At 41.1% G+C, this 24,978-nt stretch overlaps 1 protein-coding gene across 1 annotated transcript in view; it reads right to left on the bottom strand.

Moving 5' to 3' along the window:
• ACP3 (acid phosphatase 3) overlaps window positions 1–22,468 on the bottom strand; it is a 53,258-nt gene extending 30,790 nt beyond the window's left edge. Inside the window, 6 exon segments of the mRNA XM_012556994.2 lie at window positions 5,768–5,920; window positions 6,360–6,442; window positions 8,843–8,845; window positions 9,981–10,004; window positions 10,007–10,076; window positions 22,349–22,468. Coding sequence (XP_012412448.1) covers window positions 5,768–5,920; window positions 6,360–6,442; window positions 8,843–8,845; window positions 9,981–10,004; window positions 10,007–10,076; window positions 22,349–22,468 — 453 coding nt within the window.
• Window positions 22,469–24,978: the final 2,510 nt, after the last annotated feature.

The raw sequence follows: 24,978 nt of genomic DNA, 5'->3' as shown, positions 1-24,978 counted from the left end.
TGTTAACCAATGTCATAAAACAACATGTGTACTTCTGTTTCATGAGAAACTATTTGTTCTGTAAGCCTTCACCTGAAGTACAATAAAAAAAAAACCAAAAAACAAAAGGTTGGTAGTTTGAGTCCACCCAGAGGCACTTTGGAAGAAAGGCCTGGTGATCTTCTTCTGAAAAATCAGTCATGGTAAACCTTATGGAGCAGTTCTACTCTGACGCATGTGTGGTTGCCATGAGTTGGAGTCGATTCAATGGCAATATTTTTTTTTAAGTCTTAAAATAGTAGGATTTGTACTTTTTTGGTGAACTTCACTAAACAGAACTGTGCATTGGTAAATATTCACATTTCTTGGTTTTCTCTGTGACATGCTAACAGTTAATCTTGCTTCCTATCCACCCCCTTTCACTTCTAGTACTTGCTGCACATATGCACACACAAGTGCAATGAGAGAAGTAAATTAGAGGTCCTGAAAGAATATTAAGAGGTCAGTTAACCTATCCCCTTGCAGACTTCTTTTAATAAGGGTGCTTACTAAATATATGCAAGAATATATTTAAAAACATATTATGAGAACGAAGTGACCATCCTAAAATGAGTTTAAACTTGACCATCTTTACAAGTTTTAACTGTAACCTACAGGTTAGTGATGCCAAGTTTATTTTGTCGCTTTTACTTTCCATCTGTGGCCAGTCCTGTGTTTCCAGCCCTTTGGTGAGTATCACTACCTGGCTTGGAGTTTGTCCAGAAGGCATTCAGAGTGACCTAGCTAGACTTTGTTTTGAAACAGAATGTCCTGGGCAGAGTGGGAAGAGGGATGTGAGGGGTGGAGTCTGGGAAGCCACTTAGAAGGTGGTAGCACTAACAGTGCACGGGTGGGGAGGGGTTTAAGCGACTGTCAAAGGTAAAATCAACAGTAGCTGGGGGTGAGAATTGTTGTACAATTCGAAGAAAGTAATCAATGTCACTGAATTGTACATGTAGAAACTGTTGAATTGGTGTGTGTCTTGCCATGTATATTCTCAACAACAACAAAATACAATAAACTATTAAAAAACATGATTGTGATATGAAAGAGCATTAGAAGTTTCTATGAGAATGTCTAACATAGTATTCACTAAACATATATGTAAGTAGCATGAAAGAAAATACTGCATAGCAGAAAGAAAAAAGAACAAAGGAATGAGTGGAGAAATTTGCATTGAATTCTTATAAAGCAGAAAATGAGTCCCTGCATTCAAAATGTGATGGTCTTCCACGAGGCCTGCAGGGTACTGATTTATTTATTCTTTTGTTTTTAACAAAGTAGAAGTCATACAATAACAGGACCTTCAATACTCTGTGATTTTCAATCCCAAATTTTGAATGTACATTAAAAACAATGAATACATCCAGGTGGACGTTTTGCAAAAAAAAACTACAGTATCAGTGACTAACTGGAATTGGGGAAGGAGAGGGTGGGAGGAGCCTAGAATGGTAAGTACTTTGGCCTAGATGACAGAATATACAATGGTGTCACCAACCAAGACAGGGAGGAAGGCTGATCAGATGGCTAAGTAGGCAGGCCCTGCTCTCAGCCCTGAGCTACACAGGAACCCTGGCCCACCACCACCTAGCTGGGTGCCCTTGGCCTAGATATTTTATTCACTCTGTGCCTCAGTTTCCCCACCTGCAAAATCAGAACGATTATAATACTACCTATCTTAGGGGAGGAGCCCTGGTGGAGCAGTGGTTAAGAGCTCGGCTAACCAAAAGGTCGGCAGTTCGAATCTACCAGCCACTCCTTGGAAACCCTATAGGGCAGTTCTACTCTGTCCTATAGGGTTGCTATGAGTCGGAATCAACTCAATGGCAAGGGATTTGGTTTTGGCTTATCTTAGGGGATGTTTGTAATGATAACATAGGATGTGAGGGTAGAGCTTTTCGTACCGTGTCTGGTATATAGTAGATGCCCAATAAACACAAGCTATTGTTATTATTAGAATCCCTGGGTGGTACAAATGGTTAATGCGCTTGGCTGATAATAGAAAGCCTGCATGGCTTTCAAGTTCTTCCATAGGAGAAATCATATTGTTGACGGAAAAAGCACAGGACTGTTTATTAAAAGGCCTGTATTATAATTAATTACTCAGCCTACCTGGATTTTTGTTTTCTCATCCACAAAATGAGAGAGCCAGGCTGCAAATAAATAGAATCAACACCTAAAGATTTGTCCAAAAGTTTACAATGTCTTTTCCATTTTTTAGCCAATTTGATTTTTCACAAATCCCTGTGATGAAGTTAGGTGGGTACTGCTGTTCCTATGTTACAGAAGAGGAAACTGAGGTGCAGAGAGGTTGCTCAAGGTCAGACGTCTGAAGTGATAGTTGGCTCTCAGACCTAGGTTTTCTAACTTTAAATCTAGCATTCCTTCTAACATTACACTGCTTTTTAGTTCCAAGTTTCCTTCCAGGAATAAAAACTTGGGTGCGCTTATCTGTCCCAACATACTTGTCATGGATTGAATTATGTCCCCCAAAAAATGTGTGTAACAATTTGGCTGGGCCATGATTCCCAGTATTGTGCAGTTGGCCTCCATTTTGTGATTGTAGTTTTATGTTAAAGAGAATTAGGTGGGATTGTAACACCCTTACTAAGGTCACATCCCTGATCCAATGTAAAGGGAGTTTCCCTGGGGTGTGGCCTGCACCAGGTTTCATCTCTCAAGGATAAAAGGAAAGGGAAGCAAGCAGAGAGTGAGGGACCTCATACCACCAAGAAAGCAGTGCCGGGAGCAGAGCACGTCCTTTGGACCTGAGGTTCCTGCGCTGAGATGCTCCCAGACCAAGGGAAGACTGATGCAGCATAAGGACCTTCCTCCAGAGCCGACAGAGAGAGAAAGCCTTCTCCTGGAGCTGATGCCCTGACTTTCGTCTTGTAGCCTACTCGATTGTGAGAAAATAAATTTCTCTTTGTTAAAGCCATCCACTTGTGGTATTTCTGTTATAGCAGCACTAGATGACTAAGACAATACTTACCCAATTTAGTTTCACTATTTCTAAATATGAACTCTGGACACAGTAGGGCTAGCACCCTACATATTAATTGCATTGCTGTGTTTTTGTATTGCCTTCCTCTCTTTTCTTACCCTCCTTCAAGGTCTGGTTCAAGTTCTCTCTCTCTTCATGAAGACTTAAATGACTTCCCTGCCATAGCCCCAGGTACGGTTCATTCTCTGAATTCCTCCAGAGCATACAGCTTGTACTTGAAATCATTGCCAATTGTCTTGTATTGTGTTCTTCAAGTTTCATGCCTACTATTCTCCTTTCATCAAATAGATTATAAATTAGAGAAGAAACTTGGCCTCATAGTTCTCTTATATTTCTCTACAGTGCTTAGCACAACTCTCTGAATACCCTTGGGTTGATTGATTTTGTTAGATTTCTTAATTGAGGTTAAAGAGTTTTTTCCCCCCACTTTAGTGAGTAGGTGGTTGGAAGCCAGAGGTAGTTAATCTTGTTTGTGAATCTCTCTCTCCTTCTCCCTCTCTTCCTCTTTTTCTTTCCCTCTTCTAATAACACCTGTATTCTTTACTATGTAACTTAATTACTATCTTTTGGGATTAAGGGGTCTACATTGGCTAAATTTGGTATTACTGTTCTCTAGTCTTTATCTCTGCAGAAAAGACTGTGGCAAAAATGATTTTTTTTTTTTTTTGAAAAAATACAATCTCCTAAGAATGCTAATAATCATAATACTTCACACCTGATTCTCTGAAAGCAAGAAGCACAAATAAATTGTCCTGTTGAGACTTGACTGGAATATATCACCTATAATGAGATTGACAAGATAAGGTTGTTTCTGAAAAGCATTTGGGATAAGTTTCTTAAGTGCCCAGAAGTAGCCATTAAGTCAAATTTTTAGGAGTACTGGAAGGGCAAAGAGGGTAGTAACCTACCCTAGAGGTCAGGGAGTGAAAGTCCAAGTCTAATAGCCAGGCTCTCATCCATAGAGAGATGAGATGGTCACATTTATGATGTAACTACAGGAGAATTAAGAGGAATTCCTTGTCCCAAACTATTTCCTTCATATAGAATTAAGTTCCACACCTGGGAGATTAATTATTTATTACTATTTTAAAAATACAACTTTCTCTCAAAAGGCTAAAGAGCTCTAGGTCCCACTCAGGGTAAATAAATTTGAGACTTTCTCTCAAACAGCCTCATTCAGTCACCTTGATGTACGGTAAACCAAAAACCAAACCTGTTGCCATTGAGTCTATTCTGACTCATAGCGACCCTATAGGACAGAGTAGAACTGCCCCATAGGGTTTCCAAGGAGCAGCTGGTGGATTCAAACTGCCGACCTTTTGGTTAACAGCCAAGCCTGTGCCACCAGGGTTCTCAAACTTGGCTGCCCACTGGAATCATCTGGGGAGATTATTTTTAAAGTACTGACTGATGCCTGGGTCCTACCCTCAGAGATTCTGTTTTGTTATGGATTGTACCCTGGGCATTGAGATTTTAAAGTATCTCCTCAGGTGGTTCTAATATGCAAAATTTGAGACCAAAACCCAAACTAAACCCACCGTTATCAAGTCAATTCCGACTCATAGTGACCCTATAGGACAGAGTAGAATGGCCCCACAGAGTTTCCAAGGCTGTAATCTTTACGGAAGCAGGATGCCATAGCTTTCTCCCACGGAACGGCTGGTGGGGTCAAACCATTGACCTTTCAGTTAGGAGCCAAGCACTTAACCATTGAGCCACCAGGGCTCCTTAAAGTTTGAGAAGGACTAGTTTATAGGAAAGAAAATTGCTTTGGAATGAGATAGGGCTGGTTCTAATCCCAGTAGTGATGTTGACCAGCAGTGTGACTTTGGGCCAGTTTTGTTTGTTATTTAACCTCTCTGGGGCCTTATCAGAGTCCTGGTGGTGCAGTGGTTAAGAGCTCGGCTGCTAACTAAAATGTTGGCTGTTCAAGTCTACCAGCCCCTCCTTGGAAACTCTATGGGGCATTTCTACTCTGTCCAATAGGGTCGCTATGAGTCGGAATTGACTCAGTGGCAGTGGGTTTTGGTTTGTGCACTCTGCTGCTAACTAAAAGATTGGTGGTTCAAACCCACCAGCCTCTCTATGGGAGAAAGATACAGCCTTGGAAACCCTATGGAGCAGTTCTAATCTGTCCTAAAGATTCACTATGAGTTGGAATCGATTTGATAAAAGAGAGTTTGGTTTTTGGTTGGACCCTTATCTCACTAGCTGTAAAAAGAGAACGATAATATTGTCCATTCAAGGTTGTTATGAAAGGTGGTTAGTATGACACATATGAAGTGTTGGGCAGCAATTATGTACTCAAATCTTCCTTTCTTCTTTCCTCTACCTAGGAATGGGGATTTTCATGGGGGGAGATGTGGTAGGTGGGAAGAGAGATTTTGGTATATTCTGCAGGGACAAAAAGTTTGTGTGGGGCATAAATAGCCTGTGAAGTTGAAGGCAGAACACCAGGAGACTCATATGTGTGTGTATGTATGCAAAAATGGAGAGGAACAAATTGCCAAAAGTTGAAAGAGTGGCAAAACAAAGTGGATGAAAATTGTCCAAAGAGAAATTCTGTTCCTACTGTCTCTTGCCAAGGGTTGTCCATATTCTGTGTTGTCCTTTGCACTCTAAATTTAGGGAAAATTAAGACTGCATAGTCTAAGGAGTGTCCAGAGTCCTAAATCCACAAGCACTGAGCTGTCCTTCCTCTTTCCAGGCCCGTGTGGACTCTCTTGGTTTTCCCAGTGTACTGACCCGATCTTCAGAAGTAGGCACTGTGTGCACTGGGATGGGCTGCCAGAGTAGGTTAGGATTCCAGATGCTGATGCCCTCTGGGGGAAACAGGGCTGCAAGGTTTGACATGGCACTCATCAAAGTCCGATCGATGTCTGTGCTTCGAATATAAACCTAGAATATAAAAATTAAAGCAAAAGCCAACTGAGAGGGACTGTGGGTTTTTTTCTTATGAAGCTGATGGGGTATTTGAGAAAGGGCAGGACACCCACACCAAAATACTGGTAGACATTGTGGTAGCATTTTGGTCACAATATTTGTTACAAAAGGTGCAATTTGTTACAAAAGAGGCCAATAGTTGAATTGACAAGATGCTAATTAAGTAGTGGCTACTTGCCAAGTCGAAGTATTTATCACAGGTTTCCATAAAATTTTGAACTTATATTTATAAGTTTTTAGGAACAAAATAATTGTATAAAGAGGAGTACATTTATAAACAAGACTTCTGCTTTGTATAAGTTGTTTGGAAAAACAGGTAAGGGGCTTTTACATATGCAGCATTATGTTAAATTCTTTCAAGGGTCAAAGTTCCATTCTTAGCTCTCCAACTTGCCTGTTCACGTTTATAAGACTCATTCAAGAATTTTTCATATCTTTTCCTCATATATGCTCCAAGTTCATAATGCTGTTGTATTCCTACCTGTGGGGGTGGGGGGTGGGGAGGAAACAACAGTTATTGAAAGTAGGATCTGTGAATCAAATTATCATAGAAATTTGTCTCATCTCTCCTCACTGTATGTGAAGAATGAACAACTTGTATTTTAACAGCCCCACAGTAACAACATCTATTGAAATGAAAACAAGAGTTGTAAACTTTAGCTGGAACTCCCAGAGAAAACCCACTCATCTTCATTAGCACTTAACATCACCTTGCACGTGTCGTTAGTGCTGTTGAGTCTATTCTGACTCATAGCGACCCTATAGGACAGAGTAGAACTGCCCCATAGAGTTCCCAAGGAGCGTGTGGTGGAATCAAACTGCCAACCTTTTGGTTAGCAGGCTGAGCTCTTAACCACTATGTCACCAGGGCTCCCGCTTGCTCATAATAAGTACTTAATAAATAGTTGGTGATTGATCTAAGTAAATGGTTCATCCGCGGTGTGGTAGTGAGATCCTTATTAGTAAAACATTCACAGGGACTGGCTGACCACTTGGTGGGTATTTTGTGGAAGAATTCAACCACTGGTAAGAGGTTGAGTGAATGAATCTTAAGATCCTCTGGGTGCAGTGATTTTATTATCCACAGATTTTACACTTGGTTCATGTCTCAGTCATCTGGTGCTGCTCCAACAGAAATACCACAAGTCGATGGCTTTACAAAGAGAAATTTATTCTCTCACAGTCCAGTAGGCTACAAGTCCAAATTCAGGGCATGAGCTCCAGGGGAACGCTTTCTCTGTTGGCTCTGGAGGAAGGTATGTGTCATCAATCTTCCTTTGGTGTGGGAGCTTCTCTGTGCAGGAACCTCACACACTCTGCTCCTAGCACTGCTTTCTTGGTGGTATGAGGTTCCCATGTGTCTCTGCTCACTTCTCTGTTTTATATCTCAAAAGAGATTGCATTAAGACACTAATCTTGTCAACCTCATCAGTATAACCTCATCACAGTGATAGAATTTATAACACATGAGGAGATCGCGTATAATCTCATCATAGTGGTAGAGTTTACAATACATGAGGAAATCACATCAGATAACACAATCATACAGTACTGGGAATCATGACCTAGCCAAGGTGCTACACACATTTTTTGAGGGACACAATTTAATCCATGACAGTTCATAAAAAATTGGAGCCTGATACTCAAAGTGTGGTCTGTGGGCAAGCAGTATTGGCATTACCTGAGAGCTTGCTAGAAATCAAATTCTTGGGCCCCACCCTTAACCTACTGAACCAGAATCTTTGAGGGGTGGAGCTCAGGAATCTATTTCTAACAAGCTCTCTGAGTGATTCTGATGCACAGTAATCATTGAGAAGTGATGCATTAGCTCAATGCATTACCATGCATCAGAAGCAAAATTATTTGCGAGTGCTTACTTGAAATGCAAATTACTCAGCTCTCCCCTAGAGATTCCAGCTTATTAGATCCTGGGTGGGGCCCTGGAATGTGCATTTTAACAAGTGCCCCAAGAAATTCAGATGCAGGTAGTACAGCACCATGCTTTGGGAAAATTGCATTCAAGTTTGCCTTGAATCTAGAGCCTCGCCAGAGCTCTAGAAGTCAGAGGATGTGGTCACTGTAGCTGCTGCTCAGTCCCACTCACTCATTTGCTTGTCACACTCAGCCACCACTATCATCGCTGCCTATCTAGGATGAAGATGGGGGTGGGAAAGGAATAAAGGGTGTTTTGAGGTTTGTAGGCTTCCTGGATGACCTTAGTAGCTGAAGAAGCAGGTACTTTGGGTCTAACTGCTGTTCTAACTTACAGCTCACTTTTGAGGAAATAGTCCTCTTCTGTATACAAACCAAAAAATAAAACCCACTGCTATCAAGTCCATTCTGACTTATAGCCACCCCACAAGACAGAGTAGAACTGCCCCATAGGGTTTCCTAAACTGTAAGTCTTTATGGGAGCAGACTGCCACATCTTTCTCCCGTGGAGCAGCTGGTGGGTTTGAACCACTGACCTTTTGGTTAGCAGCCGAGTGCTTAAGCACTGCACCACCAGGGCTCCTTCTTCGGTATAGAGCAGTGGTTTTCAAACTTTAGTGTGCACAGAATCACCTGGAGGTTTCATATAAACCCAGACTGCTGGGCTCCTACCTCCTTCTGATTCAGTAGATCTGGTGTGGGGCCCAAGAATTTACATTTCTGACAAGTTCCCATGTGATGATGTGGCTGGTCTGGCTACCACTCTTTGAGAATCACTGATGTAGAGAGGCATTCCTTTGTCATTATGCAGATTGGAAGTACCCGGCCCAGGGCAGTAGTTTTAGCTCTAGACCCTTGTTACACCAAGAGTAGTCCATATACCAGCAGCATCAGCATCGCCAGGGAGTTTGTTAGAAATGGGGAATCTTAGGTCCCACATCATACCTGCTGAATCAGAATCTGCATTTTAATAAGATCCCCAAGTGATTCATTTGCACATGGAAGTTTGAGGAACGCTGCTCTAGAGAAACCTGATGGCTAGTCAAGGATTCCCGGGAGAAGAAGCCAAACCAACAGTCTAGAAGAATCTTTTTATCTTACTGGAAAAGCACAGCAAGGGAACAGGAGTCTCTAAGAGATACAGGTATTAAGAAGCAAAACTGAATTTTTGTAACCCCTTCTCTCATTCAAAGAGCCAGAAGCTAGATAAGCTACAATGGCAAGAGCACTGACTTAGAAGACAGAAGATGCTGGCCTCAAATAACCCTTCTAAGCAGTATGAAAGAGAGGTTCTTTGAGGTTATTTCCTACTCTATGAAACACTGAGTTGAGTTAGGGTAGTAATTCTCAGCCTAAGTTACATATTAGAATCAACTGTAAAGTGAGGAGCTTCAAAAAATTCCAATGCCCAGGATGCACACTAGACCAATGAAATAAGACTCTCCAAGGCAGGCATTGGAATTTTTTTAAAGCACTCCGAGTAATTCCAATGCCTAGCCAAGATTAAAACCCACTTGTTTTGGAGACATCAACTCTAAGTATTCTATGACATTATCTTAATGTATCTAAATGGTGCTTTGGACAGGGCAGAAGCAAAGCACCTGATCTTGTGGCTCCAAATAGAAGAGTTGTCCACTCTTGCAAGTGAGGGTGGGTGGAGAAGAAAATGCTGGAACAGTGGCAGCAGATTCCTTCTTACCCAGTTCACTTCCTCCTTATGTGCTCTGTAGGAGGTGGGAATCCCTGTGTTTATCTGATCACTTATCTGGAAGGCTAATCCTGATATCTAGCTGACAAGAAATCAAATTCTGATACCTGCACTTCCAGAAGAATCACATTTTTCCCAGCCTTGTTGATTCAGCTTATTGATTACAAGACTGTTTTTTACTTGCTCTGAGGAAGCTGGCTTTTAAGTACCTCTTGGCTCTCTTCAGCATCTCTAAACTCATACATTCTTCTTTTGTCCATGCACATCACTTATGCTTTAATAGAGCCAACAGAGTAAAAAATAGTGAAACAAACACCTCTATGCACATTTTCCCCGCAGACTTATCAACAACCTTTAGCTGAAAATCCAACTAACCTTCGTGAGTTGGCCAAATCCTTGTGGCCATTCGGATTCTTTAATGGGGTCATTAGGAAAGGTTTCAATGGGACTTCGGTCTCCATGTCGAAACACCTGAAAATAGATGTGAGGCAGTAACGTGTCAAATTTCTTCTGCTTGTTATAATGGATTTTCTTCTAAACTGGTTCTCAGCCTTGAATGCCCATTGGATTCACCTGGGGACTTTGAAAACTCTCAAGGACTGGGCCCCACCCCAAGAGGTTTTGGTTTAATTAGTCTGGGGTGCAGACAGGGTATCAGGATTTTTAAAACCTCCCCAGGTAAATCTAAGGTTAAGAAACACTGTTCTAATCTCACTAGCACTTTCCCTGTGTTTCAGGTAATAAGAGAGTCAAGATGATTAACCCTTTAGAAGGCAGGTGATATATGTGGAGATCAGATACATCAAATAGAGCAAGGAGGAACACAAAGCTTAGCAAGGTCACTTGATTGCAGCAAACTCTGATGAGACGTATACCTCCCTTAATTATAGCTACAGTAATAATGGCTTTAATTTTTTTTTTTACATATAATAAAACAGTCGCTTTTAACTGCAAGTATTTTGTCTTAAAGAAAACCCACTGCCATTGAGTGGATTCTGACTCACAGTGACCCTGTAGGACAGGGGAGAACTGCCTCATAGCATTTCCAAGGCTGTAAATCTTTACAGAAGCAGACTATCATATCTTTCTCCCTCAGAGTGGCTGATGGGTTCGAACACAGACCTTATGGTTAACAACCGAGCACTTTAACCACTGTGCCATCCGGGCTCCTTGTCTTAAAGGAAAACAAAAAAACAAAAAAACATTGCTGTTCAGTTGATTCTGACTCATAGCAACCATAGGACAGAGTAGAACTGCCCTGTAGGGTTTCCAAGGAGCAGCTGGTGGATTTGAACTGCTGACCTATTGGTTAGCAGCCAAACTCTTAACCCCTGCGCCACCAGTGCTTCATCTTAAAGAAAGACACCTACAATTTGGTAAACATTTTGAGCCAATGATTCGTTAGTTTTTAAGGAGATAGAGGTGTAGGAATTGTGGGTGGGGAGATTGGAAAAGCTAACTTCCAATACTTTAAGAACATGCACATTTTACTTTTTGGGGAGAGTAGTGTGAACTTTTGAAACCTTGGTACTTAGATTCTAATATGCTGAGCTGAATGCCAAGCCAAACACATAGCTATTTTATAAGCAAAAGATAAGGAAAGAGAGAAAAACACGCAAGTGCAAGATGAAGTCTACACTGATGTCAGCAAACTTTTTAAAATGGAGGAGGGCTACACAGTCTTGCTTTATCTGAGATTTCCCACCCCTGTTCACCTATGCTTCCTGGCTAAGATGCTCATTTGGAAAAGAAAGCCAAGAGGCTGCTTTTTTCAAATCCTGTAAAACAATTCAGTAGACACTGAATAAGGAACAAACTTTAGTCATGCTTGAGGTGAGATTCTAGGAACGTGGGGGAGGTGTCTAAGTCCTGGGTTGTGTCTCTGGTGTCTGAAGAAAACTGATCTTTTGGTCCCCTAAACTGATGAGGAGCGCTAGTGGCGTAGTGGTTAAGACTCAGCTGCTAACCAAAAGGTCGGCAGTTCAAATCCACCAGCTGCTCTTTGGAAACCCCTATGGGGCAGTTCTCCTCTGTCCTGTAGGGTCATTATGAGTCGGAACCAACTTGACGGTGCCTAACAACAACAACAAACTGATGAGGAACTAAAACCTCAGTAGACAGGCTGCAGAAAGCAGAGGCACAAGGATCTTACAAAATCACTTTGGTCAGGTAAGGAATTGCTGCCATGAATGGTCCCGTCATGGTTTCAGGCAATTACAAACCCTATTTTGTTTCATTGCCAGGGTTTCTCAACCACAACACTACTGACACTTTGGTCAGATAATTCTTCATTGTGGAGGGCTGTCCTGTGCATCATAGGATGTTCAGCAGCATTCCTGGCCTCTACCTACTAGATGCCAGTGGCATTCCCCCAGTTGTAAAACCAAAAATGTCTTCAGACATTGCCAAATGTCTAATGAGGGACAAAATCACCCCCCAGTTGAGAGTCGCTGAGTTAGGCAAAAAGAAATCAGAAGAGAGACATTCTAATAAAATAAATTACAATGCTTTCTACCAGCCTACAACCACAATAGCTCCTCAACATTTTTGAACACTTGCTTTGTTCCAGAAATTGTGCCAAGTGTTTTTCATGCATTGAACTCTCTCACCAATTCTACAAGGCAGTTACTATTATTATCTCCATTTCACAAACTAGGGAGTTGACCTTAGTTAAGTGACCTGCCCAAGGTCACACAGCTTGTAACTGGTAGAGCCGGGATTCAAACACAGGTTGTGTGTCTCCAAAGCCAACATTCTTAACCACAGGTAGTTAAGTTCACTTCTCTACGCTTAAACACACCCCTCAGACTCCTACTACCTAAATCTGGACAATCTGCGACCTGGAACTTCCTTTTAAACTCTATTCCATGTATTCTTTTTCTCTAAGATTTAAAGGGTTTTTTTGTTTGTTTCTTTATTTTGCATCAGAAGAAACCAAACCATGATCAGTACTGAAGTCACTCCTGAAGTTCACCCTTCAGCCAAAGATTAGACAGGTCCATAAAACAAAATGAGACTGGATAGGCATACCAGCCCAGGGGCAAGGATGAGAAGGAAAGAGGGGACAGGAAAGCTGGTAATAGGGAACCCAAGGTCAAGAAGGGGAGAGTGTTGACATGTCGTGGGGTTGGCAACCAATGTCACAGAACAATGTGGGTACTAATCGTTTAATGAAAAGCTAGTTTGTTCTGTAAACCTTCATCTAAAGTACAATTAAAAAAAAAAGAAAAAGAAACCAAACTTGAGGTAAGAAAGAAGACCACGAACTATGTGCAGTATTTACAAAATAAAATGGAGTTTATACAACTGAATGACAGAATCGCCTGGGGAGAGAAAATAAGCATGGTCAGCTTACAGGAGCAAGCACTGGAACATAATCATGAGACTCGGGGCCAGCTTGCTCACTCTGTCCTTACAGGTCAGAAATAATTGTAATCCCCTTTGTTTCAGTAGGTTATAAGTGTTTCTGAAGTAATGGCTCAAATGTGCTGTGAGTGCCACAGAAACATAAACCATCTCTCACCCTGGTGCTGGAAATCAAAGTGTGCCTGTGTGTGTGCCCGCGTACACACATAAAGGGAAATCCCAGCACAAACATTCTCAAACTGGAGCCCTTGGACTATACCTAGGCATTCTTTTATGTCTGTGGTAGGACAATGTCCTTAACTGTTGCTCTGTCAAATTTGTGATGTCTGACCTCAGCCCAGCAATCATACTTTATGAAATCCTTTTAAACAAAACAAAAAAAGCCAATTGTCGTCGAGTCTATTCTGACTCATGGCAACCCCATGTGTGTCACAGTAGAATTGTGCTCCATAAGGGTTTTCAATGGCTGATTGCCAGGCCCTTCTTCCAAGGCACCTCTGGGTGTACTAGAACCTCCGCTCTTTTGGTTAGCAGCCAAGCCCTTAACCATTTGCTTCACCCAAACCAAAAACCAAACCCACTGACTTCGAGTCAATTCTGACCCATGGCAACCCCATAGGGTTTCCAAGGCTGTAAATCTCTACGGAAGCAGACTGCCACATCTTTCTCCCACAGAATCGCTGGTGGTTTTAAACCACTGACCTTTTGGTTACCAGTCAATCACTTTAACCACTGTGCCACCGGGGCTCCTTTGCTCCACCCAGGACTTTATAATATCCTTTAGAAACCTAAAAAATGTAGTATTAGTGGTAGTACTATTTGCAGTACTAGTGGAATTGCGTTAGGGACACATTCAAGATAAATACAACCCCTTACATTTGCTCAACCCTCCATAGTTTGTAGAATTTTTCCCTTGCTATCTTGTTTATTCTTACAACCTCTACTGTGAAGACAGGTTGGCACTATTGCACTGAACAATTAAGGAAATGGAAGCTCAAAGAGATTGAGTGAGCCAAACAGATTTCCTAATTCTCATGACTGCTAGCCCACGGTTCTTTCCATCATATCACACACACTTTACCCTTTTAAAATCACAGATAACTTTTTTAACCCTTTTGTGCCTGGTTGTACATAAAGCGACCGTGAGATTTTTAAGCCTCAGGGGTTTATTGGGAAGCTGCTGTACCACTGACAGTGTGTGTTGCTGTAAGGCAGGGACCCTTATGACTGTTTGAAACCAAAGAAATGGGCATATGATGCAAATTACTGTTTTTACAGGGTATTGTGTGAGGTGTCTGAATTTTTGGTAGGAAAAAATAGAAATTTTGAAAACTTTTATTTGTTACACATATGTACCAATAGATGCCAGTGAAGACTCTGGGGTATAATTAGTGGTACTTCATATGTACCACTAAATACTCAGGGTAGGCTTGTGGAAGGGGGAAGAAAAACAAAATAATACTACCTACCAAAAATTCAGACACACTGAATGATTCAGCACGCTCACATTAATGAAAACACATTATATCAACAAAAAAATTAAAGCAGAAAATAATTGGATCACCAAAGGGTTAAGGGACCATGATTTGGTATCTCCATAAATGACCTTGTTCCATCAAGTCTGTTAAACAGTTTTGGCATGTTGTGTAGGATGCAAGAACCTGGTGAACAAAGTCAAGAAGAACATGTTCAGTCTCTCTCCATGAAGTAGCCAGAGTACTCACTTAAAAAGTGTCAATCAGATCACATCACTTGCCTGCTTAGAACCCTCTGATGTTCTCTCATTGCATTAAAAAGTTTTTATGGGAAATGTTAAACATATGCACAAGTGTATGATAAGACCCTACAAGCCCATCACTGGCTCCAAAAATTATGAACTTGTGGCCAATCTTGTTTCTTCTACATCCTTACCACTCTCCAGACATTATATCATTTCTCATTGCTCTTTGCATAAAATTCAAAGTTCTTACAATTGTCCACAAGACCCTACCTGATCTGGCCTCTCCCCACCTTGATACCCTTACCTTACCTTATCCTTCGTCTTGTTAACTGCTCTGGCCACACTGGCGCTCCTGCTGTTCCAATGCCTTAGATTTGCCCCAGAGTCAGGACCTTTGCATTTGATGTTCTGTCTGCCTGAAATATCCTACTTCCAGTTTTCCTCCTGGCACACTCATTAAATCCAGGTCTGTGCTGAAAAATGCATCCTTCACAGAGACGCCATCCTTGACCACCTAATACAAAGTAACGCCTGCTCTGTTTCTATCACATCTGTTTTATTTTCATCCCTGATATTTTCATGTTTGCTTATTTTTTAAATATCTGGCTCCCTCTCCCACCATAAACACCTTGCAAGTAGAATGCTTGCTGTCACGTGCTCTGCTATACCCTCAAAGCAGTGCCTGGCACGTAGTAAGTACACACACATGCAAATTTATTCTAATAAATGAATCTTGGATTAGGTCAGTTCCTCCAAGTACATTATGACTTTCTTTTCAATCTTCTCACTTCTCAAGGGCATTTTCTTTTTATCCTTATTTACTGCAAGGCGTGCTATGTATGTTCTTTTTCTTCCCCTTTTTTCTAGTTCTCTTATCTTCCTTTTGATGTCCTACATTTGTGCCTTTGTTTTTGGAAAGGAGAGTCTGCCCCTGGGCTAGATTGCAGTGTCACCAACTATCATGCTGACCTTTCAAGTTTGGAATTTCAGATGCTTCATAAAACTTTTGGGTGATTCTAGAAATCCTAAAGGGACTTTGGCTGTTGACATTAAGCTCCAGTCTGTGTTTTATTAGAGTGTGTTCTAAATCATGAATATCTCGCAACGCACAAAACTTGACAGGATAAAAAGCCTATTTTGTTTTCTTGTTTTAGGAACTGAGAAATAAATCCTTTGGTAAAGAGGATTAAAAAGTAAAATAATTTGGACAGAAAAGAATGAGTCCTATAGGTGGGTCGCCATTTCAGAGGTAAGCAGGCAACCTGACTGGCTGCGGAAGGAATCAGATTGGGAATATGTCCTGCACTCGCCATAAGGAAGACAGAGATGTAGGGCACTCTAATAAGACTTTCATCCAGGGCCCAGGAAGCACTCACAGCCCCATGAGAAAGGGAAGCAGGGAAAGCTGTGTGTTATTTTGGGTGGAAGGTGTATATCAGAAGAGATGTAGGCTTTTGGGTGGATAGACCTGGGTTCGGGGGCAGATTAACCAGTAAGCAAGGTGCATACGGGTTTACAGTAAGCAAGGTACACAAGGGCTTAATTGTGTTTACTTACTAATCTGTACTACACAATTTCACATGGTTTTCATGTGGTGAAAAGCCTGGGTTCAAACCCTAGCTTTGTCACTGACAAGCTGGGTGACCTTAGGAAGGTGATTTAACTTCAACTTTTCCAGGCCTCAATTTCCCTCTCTGTAGAATGAGATAATCCATATCTACCAGTAGGGGCATCATGCGATTTAAAACCATTAGCATAGTATTGGGCACACAGGATGCACTCAATATATGGGCTTTATTGTTACGTTCGTTACTATTATATTTTGTTGTTATTTCATTCAGGCATTTGGCTAGCTATCTTATATACTTCCTTTTCTGATGTATTGAAGTTGTCCAGGATTTCATTTTACTTGGATCCGCAATCAATGCCCATGGAAGCAACAGTCCAGAAATCAAACTGATGCATTGCATTGGGCGAATCTGCTGCAAAAGACCTCTTTGAAGTATTGAAAAGTAAGGATGTCACTTTGAGGACTTAGGTGCGCCTGACCCAAGCCATCGTATTTTCAATTGCCTCATTATGCACGTGAAAGCTGGATGATGAATAAGGAAGACCAAAGAAGAATTGATGCATTTGAATTATGGTATGGGCGAAGAATATTGAATATACCATGGACTACCAGAGGAACGAACAAATCTGTCTTGGAAGAAGTATAGCCAGAATGCTCCTTAGAAGCGAGGATGATGAGACTTTGTCTCATGTACTTTGGACATGTTATCAGGAGGTACCTGTCCCTTGAGAAGGGCATCAAAGTAGAGGGTCAGCAAAAAAGAGGAAGACCCTCAACGAGATGGATTGACACAGTGGCTGCAACAATGGGCTCAAGCATAGCAATGACTGTGAGGATGGTGCAGGATTGGGTAGTGTTTTGTTCTGTTGTACATAGGGTCGCTATGAACCGGAACTGACTCAATGGAACCTAACAACAACAACAAGTTTGCAAAATATAGGCCAAATGAGCAACTACTAGTTGAGCAAAGGGAAACATAGCCTTCTCCCCCAAGAAACACCTCTATTAATTTATAATCATTCATTCCCCATTTTGATTTCCCTGACTGTGAGGGATAATTAATTATTCCTTTGAATTTAGGACACTTTGAAATCTTCAAGCACCCATGGTGGCAACCTGGCTGGTTGAAACAAATACATCTTAAGCCCAACACAATCTCCCTGACCAGTTTCACCACTCTGAAAACTTGCAAATAGCATTGGCATAAAACTGGGGAGAGGCTTATGTAGGCAAAGTGAGCTGAGCTCCTACTTGCCTGGCACAAGCACTCAGTTCACGGTGGGTCCTTCCAGCAAAGGTCTTTGAAGAACTGTATGTCCACAGCTTTGCTACTGCTTTCAGTTACCATTGAGTCAATTTTGACTCATGGTGACCCCATGTTTGTCAGTATAGAACTGTGCTCCATAGGATTTTCGATGGCTGATTTTTCAGAAGTAGAACACCATGACTTTCTACTGAGGAGCCTCTGGGTAAACTCTAACCTCCAATCTTTTGGTTAGCAGCCAAGTACATTAACTGTTTACACTACCCAGGGGCTCAATTGCTGCCACTTAGCTCCAGCTATTAGGGAGCCATAGAGCAAGGAAAAGAGGTTGTCGGGCAGTTTGTAAGCTGAGGCTGGAACTCTGGTTTTTGTTGTCCAGTAGAGAGTTTCACCTGGTACATCTTTTATAAGACAACTCAGAAGTTCCTAATGTGCCACCAAAATAGGCTACCTCTCAAGTTCCCAGCACCCAGTATACCAAAGTTAAGTTCCAACTGCCTTTTTATTTCTCATAGGTAATGCCTAGATACCGTTATGGGCTTAGGAGGGTAATTTTGGGGATATGAAATAGAAAAAGTAAAGATCCTGGCATCAAGTTGATGCTCACAATAAGGTAGCTATAATTTCAATTCTTATTTTAATAGAAGTGAAAAAAAAAGATTTCAAGGCCTTGAGAAGTTCATGCTTGTGTTTGAAGATATTATTCAAATGTAAAAAATGAAAACGAAGACAAATAAAAGAAAGGTCAATTGTCTATTCAGTATCCTATGCTGCTCTCACTTCCAGCCTCTCTCTCCGTCAAGCCATACTTGACCGTGAGAAGTTGCATCTTCCCCAAGTGAGAATTCATAGGTGGGAAGGCTTGAGTACAAACAAGTGGTTAGCCTAAGGTTCTAGTAGAGACGATAACTATTTAATACCTTCTGTTCTCTTTTCTTTGCTCCCTTTAAATTTCACACAAGAATAATTAAGAGTCATCTAGATTTTATTCAAAAAGTAGGAAAGCTTCTATTTTAGACTGATGACTGCCAGTACCACCTTCTGTTTGCCTCATGGTTCACACTTTCATATGTATATCATTCAGTCCATCCTAAAAACAGCTCTGTGAAGTGGGAAGCATAGTTATGACCATTATCCCCAGGTTTCAGTTTGAGGAATCTGAGACCCAGCTGCAGTAAGTGACCTGTCTGCGGTTCCATAGCTGGTAAATGATGCTTGAACTTGGATTAATGAAAGTTCAGTGCTTTTCTAAGTTGTGGCCTTCAACTTTTATTTGAGAAAATAGCATTAGAAAATTTATAACAGGATTGGACTGCCACCCTGAGGAGTAACTTGCCAATTTCTCATTTTTCCAAGAGCAGTGAAGAAGGATCCAGAAGGTCCGCTGTCCCTGGAAATGTGTAATGGCTGGCATCATTTAGATTTGCCAAACCACAATATGGAAGTTAGCCATCTGGGTGTAGAGACAATGTTCATAGAATTTGGAGGCTATTTCCATCAAGAAATGCCACATAACTTGAGTAAGAATTCCACATGGTCAACCATGAAGAACAAGAAGAGTGACTCATCATCCCTTTCTTTGTAAAACTCTAGTAGAATGAGATGGAATTTTTCTTTCTGAGGTCACCTGAACTTGTGGTTTTTCCCTCTGTCTCAGAGGAGAGAGAATGCTTTAAAATAGCATTTTTCTGTTTATGAATGGAATGCTATGATATGTGGGATTGCTTCAAAATAACCTAGTGTGTTTGTGTGGGGAATGGCATAGAGATGAAACAAGGGTGGCCATGAGTTGATAATTACTGAAGCTAGTTAATGCGTACATCAGGATTCACCATGCTTACTATTCTATTTTGTAAATATTTAAAAATTTCCTTAATATAGCAATTCTCTTAAGTATTTTCTAGAGGGCGCTCTGGAAATAAAAGAGGAAGTGGATTCCGTAGTTGAAGCTTAGGACATACGATTTATGAGATCCTTTCCTTGAAAGTCACAGTGAATGCTAGCATATTAAAGACTCTGAGGCAGGGGCCTAACTAAGGAAAATAATCCCTACGGCAATTAGTGTTAAAATGCCGAATGATCTCTCGCAGCTGGCAATGGAAACTGTGACAGGCCAATAGAAACTGCTAATTGGTGCCCCTCCTCAAGCGGTGCCCAGGGCACGCATGATACCTTCCCCCCTCCACCCCCCAGTTAGTCCTCTGCTCTGAGGAGTCCTGCAGTAAAGAATTTTTATCTCGGTTTAATCCACGTTCTGTCCCCCAAACTGACTTGACCATTCCAATTTATTTTTTCCCAAGCAACATCCGTTAACAACTTGTCAAACTAGTGTTCCATGTGACATACTTGGAGGAACCCACTTTAAAAGAACATGTTGTGGCTTTGCGCATGGAAGAGAACAAAAACCAAAGAGCGTTTCCTGCTTTTTCTGCCAAGAACAGCTGTTTGGAAATGGGAAAGATTTGTTTTTCTTGGATGACAAAGAAAAAGCAAGGCAAACACCTGCTGATTATGAGTCATCCCTACAGCAGACCACCATGGGGGGATCTCAGACCTGCCCCATGTGCTGGGTCATCGGGGCATACTACTACAAGCAGAACAGAATAGAGCTAATGATTATTACTAGCCTCTGGGGTCAGATAGCCTGTGTTCAAATCCTGCCTCCAACACTCCAGGTGTGTGGCCAGGGGCAAGTTGCTCAGGCTCTTTGTGCCTGAATTTCTTCATCTGTAAAATAGGGATTTGAATAGTTCCTACACCTTTTAGTAGGGGTGCCAGATTTAGCAAATAAAAAAACCCCAGGACATCCAAATATTACACAGGACATATTTATATTTAAAAATCATTCATTGTTTATATGAAACTCAAGTTTAACTCGGTATTGTGTTTTTTATCCGGCAACCCTACCTTACAGGTTGTTGGGAAGACTATGTGACATAATCCAAATTGAACTCTCAGAACAGTGCCTGGCATGTAGTAAGCACTCAGTTAACTACTGGTTATTATCATTAATACTATCACTTTAATCAGAGGTGCTTTGATTTTATTCTGGTTCTCCCAAAAATGTTGTAAGGATTGCCCTGGATATATAATTTAACCACTGATAGTCAAATGTTCTTTATAATCAATAAAAAGAAGAAAATTATATCTTCCGACTTAAATCCTGAGATTAGAAGTTGCTTTGTAAGGGCTAAGAAAGATGTATTAAGTCGACCTTCATCTACCATTAATGGAAGAAAGCAGTGGAAAGAAAAATAGTTAACATTAGCCTTGTGCAAAATTTTTGTTAATTTTTTAGTTCCAAGAGATTTACCGTTGTAATTTTGTTTTGCTGAGGGAAGAATTAACCTCCAGTTCCTGAGCACATGTTAAGTGAGAGTGGGGAGAGAAAACCATAATCAACTTGGTAGCCAGGGAGCATAAGCCTGGGCTATGGGTAAAGCACGGAGGAAGACAACATATCATATGCAGTGAACTGGGAGTTTGTTGTAATATCTCAACGAGGATTGCCACTGAGCCAGCTTGTCACAAGCTTACAGTGTTGGCAGTACAATTTCTGCAGATTCTCTATTATTACACATGTTGGCAAAGAACTCAAAGATAGAAGTAAAAGTCTAGCTCACCTGAGTTTCCCTATAAAAGTACACAACGTTATACAGTTTTTTTTTTTCAGCACAGAAGCCTGACAGTCATTTGTAATTAATGGGTGATATGTTTTTCTGCTTCTCTCTCTCTTTCTCTGTATTATTGACTCATGACTAGTAAAACTTACTGGACTAAGAATCATGATTTACATAAACATATGGCCATAAGATGTTCTGCAGAAAGGAAAGAAGGGAATTCTGAATACACCAAATGTAGAAAACTGGAGTTTCATGTTTAATTTTTAAGTTAAAGGTGACTGTCCAAATTATAAAAATATATTTTGGGTATTTCTTATCGAAAGAAAATTTACTTATTTATCAGTCCACTTTCACTATATCAAAATCAATTATGGGAGGAAGAGAAAGAGAGCAAGAGAACCTGTGAAAGACAGGAAGAGTGACAGAGGCAGAGGCAGAGAGAGACAGATTGAAACAGAGAAAAAAGAAACACAGAAAATCGAAGAAACTAAGAGATACAGAAGGATTAATGCTACGGCTCATATGTAAAGTGGTAAATCCCCACTTCTTTTCAAACTCTTGTTCCATCTCTCTTTAATCAACGCCAACAGTATACTTTCTTTTGCTGACATCATGCATTAACCACCATCCCCTTTTTTCATATTTTGTCACACGTATCACAGATGCAGAATAGCCTGATTTTAAAGGGTAATCAATTCCATATGTCAGGAAGTCACCCTGAAACTCTTGAGTTTTGTTTCACTTTCATGCTTCAAAGGCTGCTTACAAATATATTTTCCAACTTCCTGATAAACAAAAGGGGAAGGGGCTGCTTAATCCAAAAACGACATTTTTTTGGATTATGAACTAATAATCATTAAAATGGATGAAGCTACTTTAGGTTGTCCTGTATGAACAGCGCTAGCTGGGGCTTCTGGCCCACTGTGGCTATCAAAAGGCTTCTGGACCCAGGCAGTGATAAAGTAAGTAAGTAAATGAATAAATAAATAGCATTGACAATGGGGGGAAACTCTTGTTTGTCAGGACTTGTTAGGTGTTCATTAAGAGGAACTTGCAAAACTTGATTACTCACTTTCTGAGTTTGAATAGTTCCTGGTCTCCAAGAGACAACTCAAGGGTAAAACGAAACCTGACACTTGATTTTCAAACCCTGCTGGTAACACAGTTTTAAGGAAAAAGCACTGAGAAAAGGCTACTTACCAATGTCACAAACTTCAACTCCTTGGCCACCACACCTTGGTCGAGCCAGAAGGAAAGCAGTACCAAGAAGCTCAGGCTCAGGCTGGCTGCCCGGGCCATGAGCAGGGGGGCAGCTGTCATGGTGGGGAGGGCTGCTCTGGACACGAAAGTGCTGCCAGTTGAAAAGACTTTACCGGGGGAGCTATTTAATGAAGGGATTGAAAGAGAAGGAGGAGCCAGAATCATAAATAGTCAAATTTCCAGGAAGCTTGGGGCGGAGTTTGGTATGTATCTGGTCATATAATTTTTGAGGCGGGAGTTAGAGATTACAGTCTCTTCATCAGAGGACACTGATTTAGAAATTAGTATTGGAGTTATTACTCCCTGTCCTTGAGCATGGAAAATGTGACCTAGCTGGAGCTGGGCTCACAAGGGCTCACAAGGACACATTAACTGGGCGCTGAGGTATAAAGATAATAGCTAAGATAGTCTTGGAAAATATCTTTTAGGGAAACTTTCACATAAAGCCAATCAAACAGAATATAAAAGACTTTCTACTCTTTCTATTAGCATTTAGTAAATAGAAATTTGTTGGACCAATGAAGACCTTCTTGACTGTTGTTACTGAAACCTGTACCAATGACTGTTAAGAAAGACAATTCAAAATGTAGGATCACAGTTTCCAGCCAATCTGAAAAGGCTAAGCTTTCAATGGTTTTGCCCATTTGTAATGTTAATATATACGGATGATTCTGTCATAGTCTTTGGACTCGGGCAGACGTGGCTGTGGCAGCATGCTTGTCTGTTTTCCCATTTTTGCCCTTTTGAATATATGCCGAATAAAACTTTCTTTTTTGCTTTACTCAGCTTTGTGATGTTTTTACCCTACAACCACACTGAGGCCCAGAGGGGGAAAGCTGTTACTCAAGGTCACTGTGCATGTTAGTAGACATTTCTTTCTTTTTAGTTTATATTTTCTTTGGGTGAGATGTGATACAATCTTTGCTTTGTGCTATCACTTGGAAAGGGATCTATCCTTACTTTAGAAATTTCAGGCCAGTGATTCCTAATCTTTTGGGAAGCCAGAGGAAGAGAAATCTGAAAGAAGTTCAGAAACTGGCATGATTTGGGCCCATTCCACCTGCTAAACATAGCTCCTTTTTTTAAAACACTCTTGTAGCCTATTGAGGTATTTTTAAACTGAAAAAATGTAAGAGCAGTTCTTGGAAAATATTTAGTCATACCTTTAGATATTTGGGAATCACCTGTGGTATCTCAAAACTAGAATTGGAAGTCTCTTTCTTAACCTGGCACAGCTTTACAAAACAAACAAACCTTACAACTCTGTATTGTCAGTCATCAACTTTAGCCGTAAGCCTTACATTCTTAGATGAGTCACCCTTGCCTCTCTAGCCATGTCTCATTAGGGATGCTACAAAAGAGGATGGTGATCAGGACTGATGGAACTTACTTTCCATTTTCCTCATCCTGTCAGCTCCATCATAGGCTAAAGCAATTCAGCTGCAAATCGAGGTTTTGCGGGATTTAATGCAGAAATCTGTTTGTCCGCGATGCTTCCACTCCATCAGCAAAGGGAAAACAATGGTTTCCCGGCAACTGGTTCTCTGGTTCTTTGCACTTACCTGTGTGAGGAGGGTTCTGTTATTGTGTGATCATGTGATGCCCTGGAATGTGGTGTGTGGGAGAGCTGTTGCTTCTTCTGGTATTGGGAAACATGTGAGAAGAACTACCGTGTGTGAGGTTGCTGCTAGACGTCTACGGGGACTTGTGGTCCTTTCTTTGCCATCACATTCTCCAGCTTCCAGTCCCCACTGTCATCCTTAATGTGTGAGTTTTTGAGGTGATAGGTGCAGGGGAAAGGGGTTGAAGATGGAGAGGTTGTCTAGTCCAGGGCAGAGATGAAATTGCCACGCTGATGCCCACTATGTACACCAGGCAACCCAAGAAAGGAAGCTCCAGCATCCACTTACTATTCACTGGCTTAGTTCTGAACCACATTCCTTAACTTGTGCCAGGTGCCCGATTCTGTTCAATGTCTAACCCCCTCAGTTATCAGCCTGGCTCCTTGTTCTCTTGTCTTCTTCCTTGTCGGACCCTTAGATGGATGCTTGGCACTATTCTGGCTACAGCCTTAGTCCTTCTTAATGATGACTCTGGTTCCCTACCCTATCTATGCTTTGCCATTTTATGTTGGATAAACCCTCCTTCTCACCCAGATTCTCCTTTCTCTGGCGTACCTCCTCTGGGCTCCTTTTAGCTTTCCAAGTGAGAACAACAACAAAAACAAAGGATTCTTAGAGATCTGGAGCGAGGGTGAGGGGCCTGCTTGAATAAAATAAATCTCAACTGAAATGTAATTCAATTTGAGTTTAATTAAGTGGATGGTTTATACCTCTTTTTTTCTATCTCAGTCACCATTCTAACTTCCACTTTGATCATCAATTTATAAGGGAAGGAGAAAGATTCAGGATCATAAAAATGCAGTGTGTTGAAAGACCTGAACACCATGAAGTCGAGACTCAAAGATCCTCAAATCAGATGAAGCTCATTTCAGAACCTTTTATGGCTACTTGAAACTTGAACTCACAAGGCCTTTGCAAAGACTTAGGGGTCATCTAGAATAAGCATAC

This window comes from Trichechus manatus, unplaced genomic scaffold (assembly GCF_000243295.1).
Source record: "Trichechus manatus latirostris isolate Lorelei unplaced genomic scaffold, TriManLat1.0 scaffold00084, whole genome shotgun sequence".
In the NCBI taxonomy this organism is placed as follows: Eukaryota; Metazoa; Chordata; class Mammalia; order Sirenia; family Trichechidae; genus Trichechus; species Trichechus manatus.
The sequence above is the reverse complement of the archived record's forward strand: the minus strand, read 5'-3'. Positions and strand labels throughout refer to the sequence as shown.